Source organism: Acartia tonsa, chromosome 1 (assembly GCF_053477335.1).
Source record: "Acartia tonsa isolate MP-2025a chromosome 1, ASM5347733v1, whole genome shotgun sequence".
Taxonomy (NCBI): Eukaryota; Metazoa; Arthropoda; class Copepoda; order Calanoida; family Acartiidae; genus Acartia; species Acartia tonsa.
Window position 1 is genome coordinate 48619554 of NC_137260.1, and position 25933 is coordinate 48645486.

At 34.3% G+C, this 25933-nt stretch overlaps 3 protein-coding genes across 3 annotated transcripts in view; all 3 read right to left on the reverse strand.

The window, feature by feature from the left end:
- The window catches only part of LOC145322569 (gamma-tubulin complex component 2-like), a 23029-nt gene extending 9218 nt beyond the window's left edge, over positions 1-13811 (reverse strand). The window contains exons 1-12 of the mRNA XM_080164684.1: positions 13685-13811; positions 13035-13153; positions 12714-12825; positions 12170-12343; positions 11078-11187; positions 10356-10413; positions 9925-10058; positions 9424-9559; positions 8878-8984; positions 8392-8575; positions 4017-4154; positions 2840-2941 (exon numbers count right to left, since the gene is read on the reverse strand). Coding sequence (XP_080020810.1) covers positions 2840-2941; positions 4017-4154; positions 8392-8575; positions 8878-8984; positions 9424-9559; positions 9925-10058; positions 10356-10413; positions 11078-11187; positions 12170-12343; positions 12714-12825; positions 13035-13153; positions 13685-13753 — 1443 coding nt within the window. The 5' untranslated portion in view covers positions 13754-13811. The remainder of the gene's footprint in view (positions 1-2839; positions 2942-4016; positions 4155-8391; positions 8576-8877; positions 8985-9423; positions 9560-9924; positions 10059-10355; positions 10414-11077; positions 11188-12169; positions 12344-12713; positions 12826-13034; positions 13154-13684) is intronic.
- Positions 13774-15533, reverse strand: LOC145322603 (uncharacterized). The gene is made up of 4 exons (XM_080164756.1): positions 15357-15533; positions 15010-15083; positions 14361-14612; positions 13774-14192 (listed from the first exon to the last, which is right to left on the reverse strand). Exons 1-4 carry the CDS (start codon positions 15475-15477, stop codon positions 14178-14180), a joined length of 462 nt encoding a protein of 153 aa, XP_080020882.1. The 5' UTR covers positions 15478-15533; the 3' UTR covers positions 13774-14177.
- LOC145322555 (ATP-dependent RNA helicase SUV3 homolog, mitochondrial-like) overlaps positions 15497-25933 on the reverse strand; it is a 17263-nt gene continuing 6826 nt past the window's right edge. Inside the window, exons 13-23 of the mRNA XM_080164661.1 lie at positions 25369-25450; positions 23008-23103; positions 20822-20888; positions 20276-20433; positions 19785-19910; positions 19232-19329; positions 18580-18739; positions 17465-17564; positions 16929-17077; positions 16518-16646; positions 15497-15683 (exon numbers count right to left, since the gene is read on the reverse strand). Coding sequence (XP_080020787.1) covers positions 15582-15683; positions 16518-16646; positions 16929-17077; positions 17465-17564; positions 18580-18739; positions 19232-19329; positions 19785-19910; positions 20276-20433; positions 20822-20888; positions 23008-23103; positions 25369-25450 — 1267 coding nt within the window. The 3' untranslated portion in view covers positions 15497-15581. The remainder of the gene's footprint in view (positions 15684-16517; positions 16647-16928; positions 17078-17464; positions 17565-18579; positions 18740-19231; positions 19330-19784; positions 19911-20275; positions 20434-20821; positions 20889-23007; positions 23104-25368; positions 25451-25933) is intronic.

Below are 25933 nucleotides of genomic sequence, written 5' to 3' on the forward strand. Positions count from 1 at the left end.
GGGTAGCTTCGCTCCTCCAAAACCGCCAGACGTACTTACCAAATGCACATTAGAAGTTAACAGGAGCAAAATTTATGTTATTTTTGAGTTAAAGCAAAAGAAATTACATCATTTCGTCAAATACAAGCTTTTTTATTGATGTTTACTTTTGTCTACCCTTAATGTCCCGTTTTTTGGCAAAAGATCCCACTGTGAAAAGGGCATAATTTTTTATTATAATTTAGCTATGAATAGTCGAATTTCTTGGGACAAAGTTACCTTTCTAGAAATTATAAACTCGAAAAATTTCGTCGCAAGATTACTTAAATGCAAAAAAATAAACAACGGTGTTTGTCTGATAAAGGAATTCCTTTTTAAGTTTGGCGAATTTTGAAGTCAGATGGACCATCTAGATGGTGCATTATTTGCCAATTGTACCACTTTTCTGCACTACCTCTCCGATTTTGTTAATACTCTATATTTTGGTCCGTTGGGTGATTCAAGGATGCTGGATGGCTAAAAAAAAGTTTCAGAGTCCCTGGATGTCTAGATATCTAGCTATCTATGAAGGTAGGTAACAAAAATTTAAAAAACACCCATGTTTTCACAAATTTAAAAATTAATTTTTTCATCAATCTTACATCCAACCTATACATTTTATACACCAAAATGATCGTTAATTCATGTAAAAAGCGCACATAATGCTATTTTGGCCAAAACTCTAATTTTACAGGGTGTCCAACAAAAAGTGTATTTTGGATATCTAGCATAATACCCAAAATACCTGTCCGAAAAAAATCATTTTTTTTGGCTTAAATCCTGTGTTTTATCTGTGGGCATATGTGGTATATAACGGTTCGGAGGACCCGGGACTATAAGGTTGTCAAATTTCATTTTGGAACACCCTGTAAATGTGATTTTTGTGTCTGTAGAGCTAAAACTTGGTCCAAATTGGCTATTTTTTTCAAATTACTCTAATATGTGTCTTAGTATGTTTGGCCATAGTGTTTTCTGACCAGATCAATATTTTCCTATTTTTTGGACACCCTGTATTTTCAAAAAAAGAGGAAAAAAAATTTAGTTTTTTAAAAATTTTTTTTTCTATTTTTAAGTTACTTAAAACTGTCATATAGATACAGATTTTGACTTATAACAATAATATTTGCCTATTTTACAACTTTTTACACTTTTGGGACACCCTGTGCATGTTTTTGAAAAATGATGGTTTTTGCCCATTTTTGGGAGGAAGGAGTCGTTTTAAGACCATAGACTATTTTTTCATTTTAGTAGAACTTTTCAAGATACATCATTTGTTATTTATGCAAAAAGTGCAAAACCCGAACCGTTTTGCCGTTATTCACTGCCAAAGGCGGAATTTTTTACGTTTTTTTGCCGTTCCCGAGGATTTAATGCGCATTTTAGGTAGGAAGAGGTTGATTTTTTAAGATAACTGTGAAATACTTTTATTTAGGCATTTTCTTTTACTAAATTTCATGTGAAGTAAAAATTTTTGTAAATCCAACCGATTTTTGTCAAAAGGAATTTCAAATGCACATGATTTATGTTTCTTTTATTACTTATGTTATAGCAATTATTTATATTATATACACTTCATTTTCTTGTTTTAACAATTGAAATCCATCTCAACGAAAAACGGTTAGCTGCACAAAAAATTTGACTTCATATGAATTTTAGAAAATTAAATTTCCTAAATAAAAGTATTTCAGAGTAATCTTGAAAAATCAACGTCTTACTACCTAAAATGCGCATTAAATCCTCGGGAACGGCAAAAAACGTAAAAAATTCCGCCTTTGGCAGTGAATAACGGCAAAACGGTTCGGTTTTTGCGCTTTTTGCATAAATAACAAATGATGTATCTTAAAAAGTTCTACTAAAATGAAGAAATAGTCTATGGCCTTAAAACGACTCCTTCCTCCCGAAAATGGGCAAAAACCATCATTTTTCAAAAACATGCACAGGGTGTCCCAAAAGTGTAAAAAGTTGTAAAATAGGCAAATATTATTGTTATTATTCAAAATCTGTATCTATATGACTGTTTTAAGCAACTTAAAAATAGAAAAAAATTAAAAAAAACAAAATTTTTTTTCTTCTCTTTTTTTGAAAATACAGGGTGTCCAAAAAATAGGAAAATATTGATCTGGTCAGAAAACACTATGGCCAAACATACAAAGACACATATTAGAGTAATTTGAAAAAAGTAGCCAATTTGGACCAAGTTTTAGCTCTACAGACACAAAAAATTACATTTACAGGGTGTTCCAAAATGAAATTTGACAACCTTATAGTCCCGGGTCCTCCGAACCGTTATATACCACATATGCCCACAGATAAAACACAGGATTTAAGCCAAAAAAAAATGATTTTTTTCGGACAGGTATTTTGGGTATTACGCTAGATATCCAAAATACACTTTTTGTTGGACACCCTGTAAAATTAGAGTTTAGGCCAAAATAGCATTATGTGCGCTTTTTACATGAATAAACGATCATTTTGGTATATAAAATGTATAGGTTGGATGTAAGATTGATGAAAAAATTAATTTTTAAAATTGTGAAAAAATGGGTGTTTTTTAAATTTTTGTTACCTACCTTCATAGATAGCTAGATATCTAGACATCCAGGGACTCTGAAACTTTTTTTTGGCCATCCAGCATCCTTGAATCACCCAACGGACCAAAGTATAGAGTATTAACAAAATCGGAGAGGTAGTGCAGAAAAGTGGTACATTTGGCAAATAATGCACCAGATATATCTGATGTATATTGGCGCTACAGACACAGAAACATACACATGTGACTTGTAGTGTTGTAACTATGTTTAAAACTAAAATTGTTATGTACCTGTTCCATAAGGAAATATCTCTTCATGCTTGTAAGATGTCCTAACAAATCTCTGTCCCGTACCAGGAGTTCTAACAAGGTGGCTGACGCAAATGAATACGCCTAGAAAAGAAAACTAAATAACTAAAACAACAAGGATGACAACATCAATAAGTAGCGAAAAACAAAACAATCATTGATGATTTTTAGAGCATATGTACATTGTTCACTTGTTATAAAAAGTTTTAACTTTTTCTTTTCAAATCTAATATAATAATTGGGTTATTAAATTTGACTCTACCCTCCTCAAGTTCCCCTAGAGGCCTCTAGGGCCATAGCCGCTAGATAACTATTTAAATTAGTAAGCTTTTTTTGTATCTAGGGAAGGATTTCGCTAACTGCTGAACCGATATGGTTCTCCTATCCAGTGGAGCTTTTATAGGTCTTGAGATGGTTTTAGGCTATTTTATTTCTAATAATAAGACTCGGTATGGTTTTAGGCTATTTTATATCCTTTTCATATGCTTTTTACGACATTTGCACAAAACTACTTTTGGGCGCCCAAAACCCTTTTGGGCATTTGGGCCGCCCAATATAAAAAAAGTGCCCAATATGACAACCCTGGTACTTGGTCAATTATTAGTTGATACTGTTCTGGATTAGGATAATATTGAATAGTTTGTACCTGGTCAATTATTAGTTGATACTGTTCTGGATTAGGATAATATTGAATAGTTTGTACCTGGTCAAATATTAGTTGATACTGTTCTGGATTAGGATAATATTGAATAGTTTGTACCTGGTCAATTATTAGTTGATACTGTTCTGGATTAGGATAATATTGAATAGTTTGTACCTGGTCAATTATTAGTTGATACTGTTCTGGATTAGGATGATATTGAATAGTTTGTACCTGGTCAATTATTAGTTGATACTGTTCTGGATTAGGATAATATTGAATAGTTTGTACCTGGTCAAATATTAGTTGATACTGTTCTGGATTAGGATAATATTGAATAGTTTGTACCTGGTCAAATATTAGTTGATACTGTTCTGGATTAGGATAATATTGAATAGTTTGTACCTGGTCAATTATTAGTTGATACTGTTCTGGATTAGGATGATATTGAATAGTTTGTACCTGGTCAAATATTAGTTGATACTGTTCTGGATTAGGATAATATTGAATAGTTTGTACCTGGTCAATTATTAGTTGATACTGTTCTGGATTAGGATAATATTGAATAGTTTGAATGCTTGGCCAGTCCACGTTCTTGTCACACTGCTGGATAACATTCAGGTACTTACCAGTACGCAGGATTATGTCACAGTATTTCTGAACAAAAATATACTAAAGTAATAGAATGCAAGTCGTTCCTCAATTTATAAAGTTCTACATTATACTAATGAAGTTTAAATATTATTAGAGACCAGGACCCACCTCTCTATTCCTCCACAAGGACTCTGGCAGGAAATTGACAACTTATTCATACGTACTGTACTAAATCAATCTTTACGTGGACTAATTTAACCAAATTAGTTTTTTTTTAGGTTTTTTATAATTCATACAACCCCCTTAAGTTATTCATTACAATAGAATACAATTTTAAAATTTATTTACTGTGTAAATATGCATAAATATGACGTTTTTACTGACAATTAGGTTGATTTTTACTCAAAGCATTTTTCTTGTAGACAATAAAATGATTATAACTTTCGTTCTATTTAAGATAAATTGATGAAATAAAAAGTATTTTCAATTTCATTATGCTGAGAAGTCACTTATTGGTTTTAAGAAATAATAAACCCCTTTGAGTTGGGGGGGGGGGGGGGGGGGCGTTGAGTATCGAAATAATGAAACTAATGTAAATTTCTTTTTATGGTGGGTTTTAATGATTCATATAGCAGCCAAACTGTTTTTAGGCAATACCCCTTTGTCTGTCTGTCCCTCTGTCTGTCTGTTTTTTTGTCTGTCTGTCACTCCACTTGTCAGTCTATCTGTCTAACTGCCTCTTTTTCGGATTTCAATGAATCATCTAGCATAGCCTAATTCTAATTTGTTAATGCCTCAAAAACTGTCTGTCTGTCCGTCTGTCTGTCTATCCCTCCATCTGTCTGATCATTCACAGGTTCTCTATTGGATTTTATTTAATGAATTGTCTATTATGGTCAAACTGTAATTTGATCATTCTTCTTGCCTGTCTGTCTGTCTCGTCTATCTGCTGAGTTTCTACCATTGGTCTAACAGACTGATTTACTTAATTAACCCCTTACGGTCGGGCCCCTTACCGCACCTTAATCACTCGGGGGGGGGGGGGGGGGGGGGGGCGTCCCCCCCCCCTATTATCTCAGTTCTTATTAGAGCTAGTAAGCTAAAAATTTTTGTGCAAGTCCCCTTGAGATATTTAAGGTTAAGGATATTTTGCAGTTGTTAGATAAATAGATTTTGTGAAATCTTATTTAGGGCTTTATAAGCATGACATCATTAAAGTTCACCAATAGTTACAATACAGTGTGCATTTTAACATTAATCATGTTCATTGCAATTAAAATCTTACCTCTTACCCATCTGATTTTGACTTAGAGACATAAAAGGGGGACATAACTGAAGCTTTTTTGATGCTGGGGGGGGGGGGGGTTTTCTCCAGAACCACTTGATGAACCGTTCAAATTTTTTGGACTTAAGCTTTTAGGGGTATGAACATATTATGGTTTCAAAGTCAACCCCCCTACCCCCACCCCCAAGCCCCCCGGGGCTCAAAACCCACCTAAAAATGAACCTAACCTTAATTTTCTCAGAAACCATTTGACCAATAGGGATGATTTTTTAAACTTAAGCTTTTATGCTTATAAACTAACTTCTAGTTTAGAAGTTACCCCCCTGCAACCAACCCCTAGCCCTCCGGGGCTTTAAAAAATCCTATAAATGAACCTAACCTTATTTTTCTCAGACACCATTTGACCAATAGGGATGATTTCTTAAACTTAAGCTTTTATGATTATAAACTAACTCCTAGATTATAAGTCACCCCCTTGAAAATAAAGGTTAGGTTCATTTTTATGGTTTTTTTTGATCCCCGGAGGACTAGGGGTTAGCAGCAGGGGGGTGACTTCTATACCAAAAGCTAGTTTATAACCATAAAGGCTTAAGTTTAGGAATTCATCTCTATTGGTCAAATGGTTTCTGAGAAAATTAAGGTTAGGTTCATTTTTAGGGTTTTTTTGAGCCCCGGAGGGCTAGGAGTAGGCGGCAGGGGGGTGACTTCTAAACTAGAAGTTAGTTTATAACCATAAAAGCTCAAGTTTAAGAAATCATCCCTATTGGTCAAATGGTTTCTGAGAAAATTAAGGTTATGTTCATTTTTAGGGGGGTTTTGAGCCCCAGGGGGCTAGGGGATGGGGGTAGGGGGTTGACTTTGAAACCATAAGATGTTCATACCCCTAAAAGCTTAAGTCCAAAAAATTTGCATGGTTCATCAAGTGGTTCCGGAGAACCCCCCCCCCCCCAGCATCAAAAAAGCTTCAGTTACGTCCCCCTTTTAAACGTAAGATTTTCTTTTATGTCAACATAACATATCTAAATTTCATAGAGATCCGCAGCCGTTTTCCCTGCTGACCGCCTGCTGCGGCCGCTGAAATTTATATTTGATATTTCTAATATAAAATTTACTTAAAGATAAACATTTTCTGTAAAAAAATTGTTCTTCTAGCTTCAAAAATAATAAAATTACAGCCGTTTAAAATTTTTAAGTAAAAAAGGTTGGTAAATAAAAAGGTGAACTAAGCAAAAATTGACTTTGACTTATAAAAGGTCGGAAATTTATTATCAAACAGGGGACTTGCACAAAAAAGATTTAGCCCTCTAGGTCTAATAGGAACTGAGATAATAGGGGGGGGAGCGTTGAACGCCCACCCCATCACCAACCGATTAAGGTGCGGCAAGGGGCCCGACTGTTAAGGGTTAATAATACATATTTAATAATTCATATTAAAATCGATAATACTGTAAAAATTGTTGAATGCTTGTTTCAATAGAAAATTAGATTTAACTAATAATAATGTTGAATCTTGAACCTGGAGATAAACAAATAACCTTGTGTTGCAATAAAAAATAAAAAAAATTATCCAATTTACTTATGAAAAAAAGTGTAATACTGTATCTATAATCTTTTTGTACATAAATGATAATAATATCAGGTTATATTCCATTAATTTATAACCACCTAAATTTTTTGACTTTTACAACTTTTAACAGCTCCCTTTAACCAAAATCAAGGATAGTTTATTTAAGTATGTCACCAAAACTTCATTACATAAGTAATACATTTTTACAAACTTTAAAAAGAGGATTGGGAAATATCTCCCTCCCCAACATTAACTTTAATCACTATTGTAAACAATATTAAAAGTTATAAATATATATCAATCAAGATCTTTAGAGGTATTAACTGTGGTTTAATTACATATGTATGAGAGCTCCTTCTTGTGTCAATCACTTTTATTTACTGATTAAAATTTGTACAGTACAGTTGTACAGAATATTGCAAGATTTTTTTTAGTTAAGTCTGGAAATTAATGATTAATTTATCTAAAAATAGATAGCATAGAATTATCTTAATCAGTGGCTTAATTTTAAACACCCGCCTTAAACACCTCCCCCCCCCCCACTCTTTATTTTAAGGGGTGTAAATTTATTTCCTTTACACCCCCTTGGAATTTATAGAGGGGTGTATCTGAGGGTGTAGGCTCTTGTCAAGAGGGTGGACATGGGTGGACACCTAGGGAGGTGTATCCATCCCCCTTAATTTTACAAGGGTGGTGTAAACAACCCCTACACCAACCTTTTGCACGCCTTTGATCTTAACTATACTTTTAGTGTACATAAAGTTGTAAATTCAGTAACTATTCTACAAAAATTACCTTCCTAAATTGATATATGATTTTCAGGGTAATCTCCGGTGGACTAAACATTAAAATTTTATGGAAAAAAAGATATCTTTGGAACATGCATGACTTGAAATTATCCCCCCTTTGTACTCAATACGCATTTTTTATTCTAAGTGCGTCAATTTTGCGTTTAAAGATACCCTTAGTTTAAGCATTAATTTCTCCAAAAAATGATGAAAAAAGATAAATTTTTTTTTGATAAAATGATAAAAGTATATGTAAAATGAAATAACCAGCAAAAAAAATTACAAAATTACGTTAAATAGAACGAAAATTAGAGCGTTTTGTGTGCCTTATAAAATGCGTATTTCTCATGAAAATTGTAATGATTTAGTGTGTTGAGTAAAATATTTACAAACTTCCCGCTTTTATAAGAAGCTAGAGTCCTTGTGCCTCTCAACAATATCAAAAAAAAGGTGGGAAGTATCCTCAAGATCCACTGCCCTAGAGGCTATGGGCAAAGCCACTAGTAATTAAGTAAGTAGACTTTATACAATTCTTAGCACTTTTCTTTACAACTTTGAAATAAAATGTGTTTGGTTTTTGTCCGCCATTTGAGATAATTAAAAAGACCAAAGCGATTTTATCCTTTTTAATGTGATAGCATGTTTTGGTGTATTTTTTACCTGTAAGAAAGTTGGAACCTTTTCAACCCTGAGACAATATCTTTTCTCCCAGTAGTCATCATTATACTCGCCAGATGGCAGCCTATCCGTGTCAATTATCTGGTTGTCACCGACAAAGAAATCCTTGGACGGGTCGCGGATAATGCCGCGGTACAACCATGCTGACAGGGTTTCAAAAAATGGCCTAAAATATAATTCCTCATTAAAATAACATTATAATCAAATACTAGCACATAAAAATTGCGCGATTTTATCATAAAAATTGCATCAATGAAAACATTTTTTTAAATAATGCATTAAATATTCAAAGATCAAAATACAATTTAAAAGTAAAAACACTGTCGGGAATCCCCATCCCTAAGTATAAGATATAACTGAAAAACACTCAATAACTGAAAATCAGTACCTCTCCCCCCTCTTCCTATAAAATACATAGAAATCTACCAATGACCTATACCTAAATCATTGGGAAAATAAAACACTTACTTTGACGCTAATTCTACTAGAAAGTGCATGATTTTCTCAGCTCTGACATTTCCACTGGAATTCATATATTTTTCATGTAATATAGAAAGGGTAGTTCCACCAGTAGCCTGAATATAAAATAGGATAATATTACAAATTTTTAGACAACTATGGAAATGTTGGGCAGATAATAATTATGAAATTTCTACTGCCTAAAGTCCTGCAAGTACTTTTCTATGTCAATTATGTTTTAAAAGTATGCCATATTTTGTTGTTGTTCCTGTCCTTTATCCTACGTATTAGTCCAATTAAAACTGTAAGAAGTAGAAGAACAGAAATATTTGATTAATACATCAAATCATTTAATGTAGCGTAGCGGTTTTAAATAGTAATATTTGCATTTGATTCTTAATTTCCAAGTGGCTGTGTGAATAAGTGTCTCGTCCTACTGTATGACTACTTAAGTAAAATCACCAAGAAACTGTGTCTAAGCCCACACGAATAAACGATAAATAGTATTTCAATTTAAATGTATTTCATTAAATAATGTACTGATTATTGAGCTACCTTTTTACTGGAGATTGTATGAACAAGACTGGCCAACAGATCCATGCTATGTATACTGTTCTGAAGCCTGAACCATAATGTGTGCAGGGACAACTCTCCACGTCTCCATTCACCCTCCAGTTGGCATATCAACACTCTAATTTTCAGGAAAGTTACGTCAATGGGGATATAACATCCAGTGGTTGAAACTTTTGGACACTCAATTTTATCAACCAAGAAATCAAAATTCACTATAAGTCCTCAAAGTTGTCGAGTCAACAAATGAGAAAACACTTTGGGGACTAGTGTAATAATCAGTCAAATGTTCCCACCCTCCCTGTATGTATAATATCTGTCTTAATAAAAAAATAAGTTAATTACTTGTTCATAATGTATCAATAAAGAATAAGAGGAAGCTTGTAACTTAGTGGGAACGTTAAAGGAAAAACGCCCTTTAGCAAATAAGATAACTTAAAATAGTTAAAAACAAACAAACACATATTATATAGATTTAAAACTTGCCTGTAATCATGTAGTAGAAGGCCAATGCTGTGAACCAGAGCCTCATTAGTCCTGCCAATGACCTGGTCACCCTCGCACCGGGCAATAACTTTGCTATAATTCTCACACAGTGGCAGGATACGGGAGATTAAGGACTAAAATTATGTAGAATAATTAAATAAAAATAAATATTTAGCAAGCTTAATGTCATTAGTTCCTTAATCAGAAAGTACTTTAACTTAAACAGTCTGGATATCTCGATATCTTCATTTATTCTCTGATCCAAATCTTAAAAATGTGCATGTTATACGGTTAAACGCCCTACAGACAGAGACAACCAACCATTTAATTACACGACCTTTTTACGAAAGTCCTAACTGTACATTGTAATGAGTTTTACCTGTTCTGGACCAAAGCATTCCCTTTAAATTATCATTTGAGTTAAAACTTACCTTTAAACTTGTATCAATATTGGGATCCAGCTTGAATGTGAAGTAACCTTGCTGAGACCTGATTTCAGAGATAACTATTAAATGGACAGCTGGACAGAGCAAAAATTGATCCTTAAAATTAAGTAACAGGATGTCTGTCTGTCTTTTTGTACCTATGGATCTCGGTAACTGCTAAACCGATATAGTGCTCCTTTACAGTGTAGCTTCCCAATTGCCCTGGTTAGGTTTAAAACTATTTTTTTTTGGGGGGGGGGGGGGGGAACACCATTCTCCCAAGAGAAATCACCAAAAATAAAAAAACGCCGCCCTGCGGATATTTTTTAAAATTAGTTGATAAACATAACTAACACCATCTACAGAGCGGTGAAAAAAATATTTTTATTAACAGCTAATATTAACATAGATTGAAAAGAAACAAATTTACGTGTCCCTAGAGGACTCTAGGTGCGTAGCTAATAGTAAAATAATAAATTAATATCATTTTCTTTTTCAGTTCTCCATTTTAGTAAAGCTTCTGAAATTGGCAACTACATTTTTAGATTTAATTCTTGAGATAGTTTAGGCAACTTATATTTTCTTCCCTAACAATTTGAATACCGAGCCCCTAGATGTAAGGGGCAAAGTCACTAGTTAATAAATCAAAATAACAGTGAAATATTAAAATATTATTAATATCAATAATAAATTCAAGATTTATTCTTGGCTAAAATAGTTATCTATGCCTGACGGGTTGAATATGACTGGTGGTGTTGCCAGCCAAGCTGTAGAGTAGCTCCTCTACAAGACAGGACTCTTGTGAGCTTACAGGTACTCCTCGTAGGTTAGAAATATTCTAAAATAAAGTTACAAATAGGTTCTAATAAAGTTTAAAGAAAATAATTAAGTTTCATGAATTACGCTTGTTGGAAATAAAAAAGTGTACTGTTTGTACCTTAAAGAAAAACTTGAAGCAAAACCAATAAAGGTCCGGTGAAAAAAAAGGCAAAGATGTTTATTAGTAATCTTTCATTTGGTTAGAATACACATTCTACTACTTTGGCTAAAGACAATCAATAACTGAATAGAATGACAAAAATATAAAAATATAAAACGCTAGGATAAAGATTGAAAATATGATGAAAATCTGCCACAATATCCCAATTTTCAAAATATTGGACATATTAGATATCCTTGGAGCCTAAACTACAAGGATTTATAATATTTTTTTTCATTGGTAGAACAGAAAAAACTATTTTTTTCCCGCCAAAATCCTTATAATAAAGTCACAGGATGTGTGTTTGTCTGTGTGTCTGTCTGTCTGTACCGAAGGATCTCCCTAACCGCTGAACCGAGCGGGTTCTCCTTAACATCCTGCGCAAGGATGACACGCAAAATCGTGGAGCGTTCCACATCTTTTGCAAGAAAGAATATGACAAACTTTAAAGACTTTTAACAAAACCGTTAATGTGAAGAATATTCTATTAGTTGTACTTATATCTGTGATAAAATTAACATGTTTTGATGATGCCCTAATATTCTCGATATGCTCCAGTAGGGGCCATGAGAATTATATAAACATGAACATAAACAGGCTAGCTTCTCATAGGTCCCGGGAAGATTTATAACTATTTTGGGGGAGGGTACCACCATCCTTCCAAGAGAAATAAAAAAATCGATTTTTTTTTAAATTTGCGAGACTTAAACGCAACATAAAAGGTATCGTAAAAACTTGAAAGCAACATAAAGAGGTATCGTAGAAACTTGAACAAAATAAAACATATAAAGTGCCACTAGAGGCCTCTAGGGGCGTAGCCGCTAGTAAAATATATACTAACCTCTTTATTTTCTGTTTCAATGACATAATTATAAGTCAAATATTTTCTGTCCTCAAACACTGCCTTCTTTTTAGGTTTAGCTTTGGCCTGGGCCTCCAAGTTCATCTTCTCCGCGTTTTTCAACAGCTTCTCCCGCAGGGTTTTTAGGTCAGGAGATTTGAACTCGGTTTCAGTCTTAAAATAATAGTACGTATTTTCGTAACAGTAAGGGCACAAAAAAAATAATAAATTAAGTTAAAAAGGCAATGTTACAGTATTTAGTTTAGTATACTAGCGGCTGCGACCAAGGCATCTAGGGTAAGAAAGGGAAAAAATAGCCTAACGTATGGGATATTATTAAATAAAAACATAATAGACTAAAACCAAAACGGGACCACAGTGATGCTTCACTAAAATGAAGAACTTAATCAGTCCAGTATTTACAAAATCTTAAGGTACAGATAAAAATTCTTACTACTTTATAAAAAAGGATAATTTCAATTAATGTGGTTATAATCGCCAAGATGTTTGACTTTACAACGTTAAAACTAGTATTTATCTCTACCTTTTTCTTTTCCATTTCAGCAACAAGAATGGGATCATCAAGAATACCCTTGAGTACGCCAACCATCCCGGATAGCTCGGGAATCTGGCTAGATTCACATCCTTTGTACTTCCTAGATAATATATTGATGTGATATTTAATTATAATATCATGAGGCTATGACACTATTAAAACGTGTAATATTTATCATCATTAGTGTTATTAATAAAATAATCAATAATACCATTTACTCCAACAAGTGACAACCCCCCCCCCCCCGCCCCCACCCCAATAACAAATTTTTATTGTCTACTTTGAATTGGGATAGAAAAATAATCTTACATTAGAAAATGTGAAGGTTTCTCCGCCTTGCTGGCAAGTTCCTGGATGACACTAATGGAGGTTTCAGTGGGTGGCGCGCTGCCTGCTGTCTTCATCACCATTCTCACATGGTGCTCAACCTGAAAGTTACAAGTTTAAGTTTAGGAGAGATCGCAGAAAATATATCAAATACCTAGCAATCTAACAGAAATTTTTAGAAGGAAAAGGGTCATCAAAGTAAAAATAAAATTAAAGCTGCAAACACGGATAAAAATAATTTGGGGAGTCAATTGACACATAAGGTTTATATAAGCAATTTAAGAAAGAAATACTTTATTAACACTACAAACTATAAAAGAATTTTACCCTCAATCTATTGCAATATAAAAAAGGGGGGTTGAAAAGTCGACCCCACTTTCAATTAGTTTTATAAAGAAAAAATCTGGGAGGGGGGGGATTATGTTTATTTCTATTTTCCCCAAAATAGTTATAAATCTTCCTTGGACCTATAAGTTGCTTCTCTGTGAAGGAGAACCATATCGGTTCGTAGGTCAGCGAGATCTTTTGGTAACCACACATCGATAGGCACACAGATCTTATTACTTTATTATAGGGATACCTACTTTGCTTGTTTGTTATGCCTAAAAATTTAAACAATGCTTATATTATACCTGTTCTTGATTGAGTGGATGCTTGGCAACCAGGCTGGACACAGTCGCAAGCACCTCCCCTTCATTCATTTTAACATAGGGGCGGAGCCTTATTCTGAAAAAAATGTTTTGTCATGCCTCAATAAACAATCTTTTTTATCATAGATATGAATTAAAATAGTAAATAAAAGAATCTTAAATTATTTGTATCATAAATTCATAAAAAATAACTTTTCTGGGATCACAGTGGAGGTCCAAACTGCTGAATAGTGTCTGTTATAAGCACCAAGTGTTCTAGCAAAGAGTTGGCGCTCACGCGCAAATTCTTTGCATTTTCCGCCTTGAGATTAACCCTCAAAGTGTCCCCCTCCACCCGCATGGTTCTAGTGACACGTGACCTGGCCGGCTCAACCTCAACGTGCAGCGCGTCATAGGCAATGCTTGCCTCGCGGCTGCTGGGGAAAGGGATATTCATGTTCATCTCCATAATGAAAGGATCTAATTGGAAGTTGCGTCAGCAAAGATTTTCCTAGATAAAAAATAAATCAACATTCTATTTTCTATTTCAAAAGATAGTGTAGGTATAAATTCCATGAAAACCTAAAAAAGAGTAAATTTTGCATAACTTTTTTGACTTAGGTCGTGTTGTGAGGCTAGACAAGATATTCTTCAAAAAAAATTGTTCTTTAAATTTCACCTGGTCTGAGCAATTTGATGAAACTTCAATCTGTTTATCAACTTCACTGCTAATCTCTTTTTCTACAACCACAGCAGTAATAGTAGTAGACTTATTGTCTTTGTTTGGATTCTTAGCCTTCTCAAGGTTGGCCTGAACTTCTTTGGCTAATTCTTTGAGATCCAGAAGAGATTTTTCTAGTGACTGAGTGCCCTGCACAACTTCTTTTTCTAGTTCCTCTAGTTTACTCTTTGAATTTATGTACTCTGTCACCTAAAGCATCAAGATTAAACTTATGAAGTAATAAAAGACTAAAGTTAAGGCAAAATTAAAGTTGTGCCTTTGTTTTAAAAAAAAAGTGAATACCAACAAACCCAGGGATCTAAAGGGATAAATAATGACCGAAATATTAATTTAAATCCCTGATAAGGATACACAAAATTACCCATCTACAGATTACAATTAGTGGTTGAAACGTTCAGACACTCAACTTGAACCAACCAAACAAAATTCAAGAAAAGTCCCCAAAGTTGTTCAGCCAACGAATAACAAAACGTTACTTTAAAACTTTGGGGACTAGAGTCATAAACATCCTAGTGTCCCCTCCCTCCCTGAACAGACTACTTGAAACAATAATAAATTAGATTCTTGAGAAAATTAATATTTTTACCTTATTATATAGAACATTAGGGTCAGAAATATCGTTGCCTGTACTGGTAGTTTCTAACCAATCATTTAACAAGTCTAAAAACATTACAAATTGATAACTAAATACAAAAAAAAATTAATATTAGAATAAACTTTCACTTTATTTAAGTTAAACAACTTTGTAAAATTGTTACTAAATCCATTCAGCAGTTAGCGAGATCCTACACACAAACACACACATACAGACAGACATAATCCTGTTACTTTTATATAAGGATTGAATATATTACATTAATCTTTCTCTAAAACTACGCAGGTTGTAGCAAAAAAATATTAGAAAAAAAGAGGATTGGAGGGAATTTGTTTTACCTGTACTGAGTGCAAAAACAGGATCTTGTGGGCCTGCTGCCTCCAGATCTGCCAGGATCTGGTCAACTCCAGGTGCTGCTGGACGTACACAAACTTTTTCTGCCCGCCGTCCAAAAACCATCAGTTCATTATTTAATCACTTCTGAAATGCAATGCAAATTTTCATATCTGTTAAAAAATGTATAATATTAGTATAGAAAGCTTTTACGGTTTAAATTTGTCATATTAATCTGTGGTTTGTTGTTTCTTTTCATCCTTTAGTAACTTGTTCTTTTCCTTTTGAAGTAACTTGTTCATTCTTTTAGAATATTCTTCTTCTGGTAAAACCTGAGTAATTAAATTTATTAAATTTTAATTAGAAAAAGATTTCCCTATAAGTGACTATCGAGCACTGAACCCTTTACCCCTTTTTTAAAAGATGAAAATTGCGGGGGGGTATTTTTTCCAAGAATCTACCCCTGCGGGGCTATACGAAAAACTACTGTTCAACAGTTGAACTTCAACTTATTTTCCATATATTATTCTATATTATAAATGGGGGGAGGGGGGGGGGGGGCTGTGCTCGACTTAGAAACTTTGAGGTGAACCGCAAAATAAATGATAGTTTTTACAATACATGAAAAATCTGTTTTAGTATGCTATAGGTAAAAAAATAAGTAGGTACTATTTTTGTTACTAGCGACTACGCCCCTAGAAGACTCTAGGGGCACTTAAGGTAGGAGAGGAAAAAGTTTATCTCATCCCATTTTAAATTTGAGTTTTGGGGGGGATGGGCCGGGGGTGACGACACCCTCCCCAAAAATAGTTTAAAACCTTCCCCGGACATATAGGAAGCTTCACTGTAATGGAGAACAATATCGGTTTAGCAGTTAGCGAGATCCTTCGGGACAGACAAAAACGCTTACTACTTTATATAATAGGATAGGATATACTTATTCTTGTATACCCAGATGATGTTACTTAGTGGAATTATTAAATAAAAAAAAATATATTTTCTGTAAAATTGATGAGGGATACATTTTAGCGATTTCAGACATGCAGTCAACTAAGAAACTCAGAACGTACATATGATAAAGTTAAGGAAGGTAGGATTATAAACAACACACACACAGACTGACGCATGTATTTTGTAAAGTAGCGGTGCTACTGAAAGTTAATTACCTTTATCAACAATTCTAGAAGCTTCTTGGTAGCATCTATTTTAGCCAGTTTTTTGCTGGTTCCAGCACCATATTCAGTGTGCTCATTGTAAGTGGCGGAAAAAACAAACACCGGCTGGTGAGAAGATCCCTAGTCAAAAAGTTTCGTGTCAAAATCCTTTTAACAAATTAACAGGGTGTCCGTCATCAGTCTGTTTGTACCAAAGGATCTCGCTAACCGCGGAACCGATCGGGTTCTCCTTTACAGGGTAGCTTCTCAGAGGTCCTGGGAAGGTTAATAACTATTTAACTATTATGAAGGAGGATATGATATTTGTATCAGCTTATCTCAAACCTATTGGTACATAAATCCGTATGCAAGATTTTAAAACTTAAGATAAATATAGAAAAACTTGGCTTAATAATAAAATACCTTGGCAGAAACTGTAACATATGTAGGGCCAGGGACGAAAAGCTTGAAGAACAAATCCACCGAGCTCCTTCCCCTTGCTTCATATAATTCTATCAACTCCTTTAGTGTTGATTTAGCATCGTTCTCCTCTCTTTTTAATTCAGGAACATCTAAAAAATAGAAACCTTTAAGAAAGCTATGGACAGACAAAACGATTTTAGACTAGATGCTCTGATATGTAATAGGAATCTTCAATTCAGCTGTATATCTTTAATAGTAGACGAGAAAAACACATACCACCCCATAGCGTTAAGGACTGACTGACTGAAGAACAGACAAAGTGAATTATAGAGTATATTAGAATACGTGGATATTGTTACAGGGTAATTTTTCACGACAATTGGTCAATACGTTCCTCCATGGCCAGGAGAAGGGATGAGGAAAAGTCATAAGGGGGGGGGGGGTTGTATCGTTATATAAGCCAGCAGGGAGAAACATTCTAACAAGGTGTGCGAGAATTTCTTACAATATCCTCTATGCTTTATCCATTATTGTACCTGTGGCTGCCTCAGTTTTCATGTTGGTTGGCTCTAAAACTTCAGATTGGTCGCCATCTTCTTTTATTGTTCTGGTGTTGTCACCCGTAGAATTCATAACCTATAAAATAAATCAAAATTCTTTCTTAATAACTGCAGGGGTGTATATTCTGCATCGGATCCCCTGCTAAAGGGGGGGAGGGGGGTAAGAACAGTTTGGGAGAGGAAGAAAAAATAAAGAGTAATGACAACATATTTTGAATTTTCCATTTTTTATCACATATATTTGGGGTAAAACAGACAAAAATATGTGGTTGTTGTTAAAAAAATGAATAAAATAACGAGCATTGAAAACATTTTCTCCCCTCTTTAAGGAAAGAAACTATGGGGGATAAAAATGAATCTTGAGCAGAATATACACCCCGTTTAACTGTTTACTTCTATTATGAACTAATGTAAGGTAAATATTCAACATTTTTGTCCCTATTTTATAATATAAAGTTGTAAGGTTTTCCTGTCTGAAGCTAAGGATCTCGGGAATTATTAGTCCCAATAGGGTGCACTTTTCAGGTAAGCTTTAAAATCAATTAGAGATGGTTTCAGGCTATTTTACTAAACTCCCCCGACTATCTCTGTAGAATAGGAACTATATAAATAGTTCTATATAAAACTTTAATGTTATTAGACTTTATCGTCACTTTTTTTCTATGAAAGTAACAGGATGTCTTTCTGTCGGTAGCTTACAATCTTGCTAATTGATGGACCGATAAGGTTCTTTACAGTGAAGCTGTCAGTGTCCAGTGAAGGTTAATAACTAACTTGAGAGAGGGCACCTTCACCCTCCTAGGAGAAATCAACCGCTAGAAATTTTTCTTTCTTTTTAAAACTAAAAAAAAATGTCGAAGGTCGACTTCACCCCCCCCCCCCCCCACCACCACGTCACCTTCCTCCTCCATGGGAACAATGGGGGAGAATTTTGAAATTATAATAATGAATACTAGTAAAACTATTCATCAGTTACAAATACAACAGGGGTGGGCAATTTGATTCGGATTCTGTTAGGAATTTCAAAATATTAGAAAATTCATCCTAAACAGATTCTAACTTTTCTACTTAAAAGACTTAGACATACATACCTCTTTTTTTATTTCCGGCGTAGAATCTTTCTTTGTTGAAACTTTATTTTCATCATTGTTGAGAAGCTCTACTAGGTTGACAACTCCTTGTTCAATGATTGTGTCCAGTTCTCCCTGAACCTGGCGGACTGTATGTACGTCAGGAAACATATCAGAAAATCTAAAATTGTTACATTATAAGACACAATGTTGTTTACACTAATTTACAACCCTTTCATTCACCAATTATATAGGGAGATTTAAAGAGCCTTTGTTTATATAAAAAATCACGAAAGAATTTTACATTTTTTTGTTTTTATAAAATTTAAATTTTGTAACTTAATTGTCATACCGACAGACATAGTTAATTACATACTGTATGCTCATTAATATAAAAAAATATTCACACAAAAATTAAGCTATCTTGAATACCACCTTGTAGAGTTACAGATTGACTGACGGACAGACAAAGTAAATTTAGAGTAGCCTCTCTACAAAATAGAAATGTTTAACTTAGAAAATCAAACACTTTTATTATGTCAAAAGTTTACTTTGGGGTGTTAATTTTATACCCTCCCGCCATAAAGGGTCCTGTATAAAACTTACACTCTGTCTTGACACCCTAAAGCACTTTTGTTGCATGTTCTGGCAATTTTACCACCAGTGATTTTACCTGTATGAAAGCCAAAGGTAAATATCAAAAACGTCATGGACTGCCTCCAAATGAACAAGGTCAAGAATCGTGTTTGGTGGCGAAAACGGCCATCCCACCTATAAAATTGATATGAAACTTTTAAAAAAATATAAATCTTCATCTTATTGAAAAAAAGATAAAATAAGGCTGAAAAATAAATATTACAATTTTCTAAATGGGTAGTTTCACGAAATGCATTTGAACTTAATTTAGTGAACCGCATATTTTATCCTTGTTAAATGGTTAAACCACATTTATATGGCATATATTTGAAAGAATTTAAATTTTCTACCACGTAGTTTTTAAAATATAAAGACTTGGAAATCGTCTTTTTAAATTGCATGTATCACAAAAAGACAATTTTCAAGTCTTGATATTTTAAAAACTACGTGGTAGAAAATTGAATTTATTTCAAATATTTGCTAGGTATATAAATGTAGTTTAACCCATGAAATAGAAAAAAAATATGCGGTTCACTGAATTAAGTTCAAATTTAGTGAAACTACCCCTTTGATAATCAAAGTAACCAAACCTGTGTACACAACCAGTCAAAAGTAACCAGATCTCCTCTGGAAAATTGTCTTGCTATTTTTACATACATTGTACTTACAAACGGCACACGTCTGCTGATAGGAGCACAACAAAATGTATACTTCGCCTGAAATAATTGATATTTCTCGCATCATAATATAAACAGCTTTCCGCGGATATAAAATGTACAATTATTACATTAAAACCAGCTATTTTAGCCCCGAGATGCCGAAGGCACGGGCTAAAAAAATGGTTTTAATCTTATGATTGTACATTTTTATATTCGTAGAAAACTAGATATAATCACATGACAGACATAATTTTTTTTTGGTATGGATGAGAACCGGTTCCAATCCATACCATCATATTTATATTTTTGCCTCGTCAAATCATGGTCATTATGCTTCAAAGAGTGATTAATTTAATTCTATTATTATTCTTGACACTTTTTTTATGAATACGTTAGCTTTGATTTGCATTTCAAAGAATTACCTTTAACTGTAAAGGAATATTTTCAATCATATCAGCGAGATACTTGAAATCATCCAGATGACAGAGTGTGTACAGAGAATCGTCCACAGTGGACAAAGATATGAAAATATCCACCAGGTTGGACAGGGAGGCTGAGGGCAGGTGGTAGGCATACATTTCTATAAAAAAAGGGATTTATGTCAAGCATAAGATTTTTCTTATAACTATTATAGAATACTGTACAATTTATTAATAAACAATCAATTTTATGTATGTCCTTCTAAAATCATTTTTTGTTTGTTCCTGTTTCTAGTTTTTATCAGGGATCTTAAGGAACAAGACAATGGGCGAAAAATTTATGTTTGTACCCAATTAAAATAAACGAAATTACTCCTTATTCAATGTACATCGAAATTGTTTGGAAGAAAAGTAGTTGGAAACCAAACAATCAAAATTCAATAAAAGTACCTAAAGTTTTAGAGCCGAAGAATAAGATAAAGTAGTATAAAAACATTGGGTACAAGTGTAATATACATTCCAATGTCCTCTCCATCCCTGAGTTCTTACCTATTTGATCAAAAGTAGGATGTAATCCAGCTTGTAGAATTGAATCAGGAGTCTGGCTCAATAAATCCTAAAATTTGAAACAAGTTATATGATTAGCCAATTAGTGGATGGATGGGGCCCCCTAGATATACCACACTTTTCTGGGATCTTGCCGAGTCAAGTATCAACTGTTGGGAATATCAAAGGATGACTCCATGCAAAATTTGAGCCGGATCCGGCCAAAACCGGCCGTGAATTTTATAAAAAACCGGTTTTTTCCGGTTTTTAGGGGGTATCTGTAAATCGATTCAGCTGGAGCAAACCCGGTTGGAGGTACAAAAAATTTTACTTCACATGAAATTTAGCAAATGCAATTGCCTACAAAAATGTACTTCATCATCAACTTGATTGGACAACTCTTTCCCCTCCTAAATGTCCATTAAAACCTCGGAAACGGCAAAAATCGACAAAAATCACGCCTTCGGCGGCGAATAACGGCTAAACGGTCAGCCGGAGGCGAATGAAACATAAATAAAGAAATGTCCGCCTCAAAAAGTTGTTCAATATCAAAGAGATGCTTGAAGTCTCTAAAACGACTCCTTCCCCTCCTTTAAGGGGAAAACTGAAAAAACGTCATTTTCAAAAGTATGCCCACTTCGTGGGTGTGGGGGGCACTGAACCCGTCACCCCAGGGTCACCAAATATAAAGTCTAGGCGGCTCACATTGCTGAATTTTCATCAAGTGAAAGTCTTGTGTCATTTTCTCTTATGAGAAAAAAGTTATTAATTAATTAAAATTTAAATTTTGATTTTTTGATGGATTTCTTTGATGAAATGACAGGCCGGTCAATTTTTAGGCCATTTTTTGCGGTTTTTGGGCCGTCACGCCCAAACGGTTTGAGATAATCTCACGGGACCTTTTGCCCAACCTAAGTCTGGTTATTTGTGAGGTCTAGGGAAAAAAATCAGACTTACGCAAAAGATTATAATTATAATCTTTACACAGAAAAATGGCACGAGGTGAGGGTTTGAGGGGGCAAAATGAGCTGACCAGCGATTTTTGACGGAGCGCAGCGACGTCGTGCTTCATCCAATCCGAGATTTTTTTTTCTTAGACCTCACAAATAACCAGACTTAGGTCGGGCAAAAGGTCCTGTGAGATTATCTCAAACCGTTTGGGCGTGACGGCCCAAAAACCACAAAAATGGCCTAAAAATTGACCGGCCTTTCATTTCATCAAAGAAATCCATCAAAAAATCAAAATTTGAAATTTTAATTAATTAATAACTTTTTTCTCATAAGAGATAATGACTCAAGACTTTCACTTGGTGAAAATTCAGCAATGTGAGCCGCCTAGACTTTATATTTGGTGACCCTGGGGTGACGGGTTCAGTGCCCCCCACACCCACAAAGTGGGCATACTTTTGAAAATGACGTTTTTTCAGTTTTTCCCCTTAAAGGAGGGGAAGGAGTCGTTTTAGAGACTTCAAGCATCTCTTTGATATTGAACAACTTTTTGAGGCGGACATTTCTTTATTTATGTTTCATTCGCCTCCGGCTGACCGTTTAGCCGTTATTCGCCGCCGAAGGCGTGATTTTTGTCGATTTTTGCCGTTTCCGAGGTTTTAATGGACATTTAGGAGGGGAAAGAGTTGTCCAATCAAGTTGATGATGAAGTACATTTTTGTAGGCAATTGCATTGGCTAAATTTCATGTGAAGTAAAATTTTTTGTACCTCCAACCGGTTTTGCTCCAGCTGAATCGATTTACAGATACCCCCTAAAAACCGGAAAAAACCGGATTTTTATAAAATTTACGGCCGGTTTTGGCCGGATCCGGCTCAAATTTTGCATGGAGTCATCCTTTGATATTCCCAACAGTTGATACTTGACTCGGCAAGATCCCAGAAAAGTGTGGTATATCTAGGGCCCCCATAGGCTGGGGGGCATTTTTCTAAGGGTGTTTTTTTCTGAGGGGATGGAGGTGTCCTCAACCAAATTATTTACAATCCTTCCATGGACCTATAATAATCTTCACTGTAAAGGAGAACCATATCACTTAGGAGTCGGAAGATAATTTTGTAAACGGTTACACCCAAGTCCCTAGTCCATGCCCCACTAATTTTGAAACAAGGAAAAGGGTTCCAGTGCTCGATTTTCCTTTTTGGGGAAAGTACTAATTAGTGAACGGGTAGGATAATTGGAAACCTTTAATACGGGAAGATCTTCATCTTTAAGAGTTGTGACATAGCCAGTATCCCAGGCTGTTCCGTATCTTCCAGCACGACCAGCAATCTGTAGTGCCTGAAATTAAATAGTAGTTTTTTTAAGGACGTCAAAAATCCGAAAAAGAGTTTTTTCCCCCCAAGGAGGGGTACAAATAGAACACAGTGGGATCTTTTGAAAAAAATCGGGACATCCAAAAAATCTAAAATCGACTTTTATCTATCCTAGGACCTAATAATGGCTGTAAGTAGACAGCTAGAAAAGAAACTTTAAAAAAAATATTAATTTTTGGCGGGTTTATGCCATTTTTAAAAAAGGTAGTGAAAAATTTCTTTTCAGTTTTGATGATTTTCCAGATTTTTTTACACAATTTTTTCAAGGCAACAAAAAATACATTTATGTTCATCTTATGAAAAAAAAGATTTATTTAGGTACTTTTCAGATACCTGTACCAATGTCTAATTAAAGAAAAAATTTTAAAAAATATTTTTTTGGTGGTGTAAATTGACATTTTGTGAGAAAATTTCACCAAAAATATTAAGATTTTTAACCCCAAAAAATCAGTTTTCTCCATTTTACCCAAAAACGGACAGGAGGCCCCGGGTTTTGCAATAATAATATCAATATACAACATGTATTGTGTATAAAACAGTTTTTACAACCTGGGGCCTCTTGTCCGTTTTTGAGTAATTGAGCATTTTACATTGCATGGTTTGAACAATTTCGTTCTTGTTAATTTCAAATTTTCCCCCGTTAGAGGGGGAAGGAGTCATTTTAGAGCCCAAAGTCATCTCTACAATATTTTCAAACTTATTAAGGCGGATCTTTCTTGACTTATGCATCATTTGCCTCTGGCGAACCGTTTCGCCGTTATTTGCCGCCGTTGGCGTGATTTTTAACGATTTTTGCCGTTCTCGCGGTTTTAATGGACATTTAAGGGATAAAGGAGTCGTTAAATAAAGATGACTTAAAAATACTTTTATTTTAGCAATTAAATTTGCTAAATTTCATGTGTTTTAAAAAAATTTGTAGTTCTAACTGGTTTTGGTCAAGCAGAAATTCAAATTTGGAGATTAATTATAATATTGCAAAAACATTATATACGCATCAGAGAGAGAGAGAGAAATATACGTTTGAGAGAGAATATGATTTAAGTAATTATGCTTATATTCTTATACAAACTTTAAATGAAGATAGCTAGACCTAGAATAAAGGTATTAACACAAAATCAAAAGTGTTTTGAAAATTATGTTATTGTTGTTTATATCTGTAAAAAAATATTTGAAAACATGCCTTATAAGTGTCCTATTTTACTTATACTGGACCTACCTAAAAATGCCGGGACTCGAAATGGGTGCACCTGACGCTATATTCTTATTCACAAACATTGTTTGCATTGAAGAAATATTTACATAGACGTTGATTTTGTTAAAATATTCCTATCCTAACTAAAGTTATGAAGTTTTATAGATTTTTTAAAAATAGGGTAGCTTCGCTCCTCCAAAACAGCAAGACGTACTTACCAAATGCACATTAGAAGTTAACAGAGGCAAAATTTAAGTTATTTCCGAGTTAAAGCAAAAGAAATTACATCATTTCTTCAAATACAAGCTTATTTATTGAAGTTTACTTTTGTCTACTCTAAATGTCCCGTTTTTTGGCAAAAGATCCCACTGTGTAGAAAAAATGTTTTCAGAACTCTTTTTTTTCATTTTCCCCCCACCCCTTTAGCGTCACTATTAGAGTAAAACACTAGAGAGAGAAAGGGTTAAATAACTGTATCTCCCCATCGCAACCACCTTGTGCAACCTTTCTAATGGGTCATTGAAAATCAACCAATGGTGTCGCGTATATTAACACAGTCAAGTAGTAGAAAATAATTAGAATCAGACGAAAGAGGTCTTTGAAAAAGGAAGGGAGGTAGTTGTCTGTATACACATCTATACTATAGTTCTGTTGTGTCACTCAAGAGTCAAAAACCCCTCAAAATTTAAATTAAGGAGGCCTAACCCCCTTTTTAAAACCACTCATTGTTTACAACTATCTGGCAAAACCCTGTAAGTGTACACGCCACTAGTCTGAAATGATTCCTTTTTGCCTATATAAATCTAATTCTGTTAACCTTTTTAGCCAATAAAAAGTAGTAAAAAAACGAGGATTTTGGTGTAAGTTAAAAAATTTCATATGATAAATCATTTTGTCTCTTATGGCAGTCTAAAAAAAAGACGTGAAACAGATAAGTTAGTTTAATGGATGCTTGGGTACGCAGTATATACAAAACTTATCTGGGACACGGAAATCAGATCTGTTTCTTGGGTACGCCGCAATAAATACAAAACTTACCTGGGAGACGGAAATTAGATCTGTTTCTTTAGATCCATCTTCTGATAACTGAATCTTGGTGACAGATCCAAATATCACCCTCCTAAAACAAACATTTTATTGAATAACTAGCGGCTACGCCCCCTAGAGGCCTCTAGGGGCACTTGAGGAGGGGAGAGTTGAATTTGATAACCCAATTTATTATTTTAGATTTGAAAAGAAAAAAAAAATTTTTGGGGGTGGGATTTTTTTTCTAGGAGCTATTTCTCTTGGGAGGGTGGTGGTACCCTCCCCCAAAATAGTTATAAACCTTCCCGGGACCTATGAGAAGCTACCCTGTTAAGGAGAACCCAATCGGTTCAGCGGTTAGCGAAATCCTTCGGTACAAACACACAGAAACACAAACAGACAGACAACTTGTTACTTTAGTATAAGGATAACAAAGATTGAAAACGATTAAATAATAAAAATAGAAATACTTGTAAAGTAGCTTTTTGCATGAAAATGTCAAAATGTCAGGGATCTTAAGTGATAAGACAATCAACGACTATTATGCATCTCCAATAAGGATTAACAAAAGTACCCC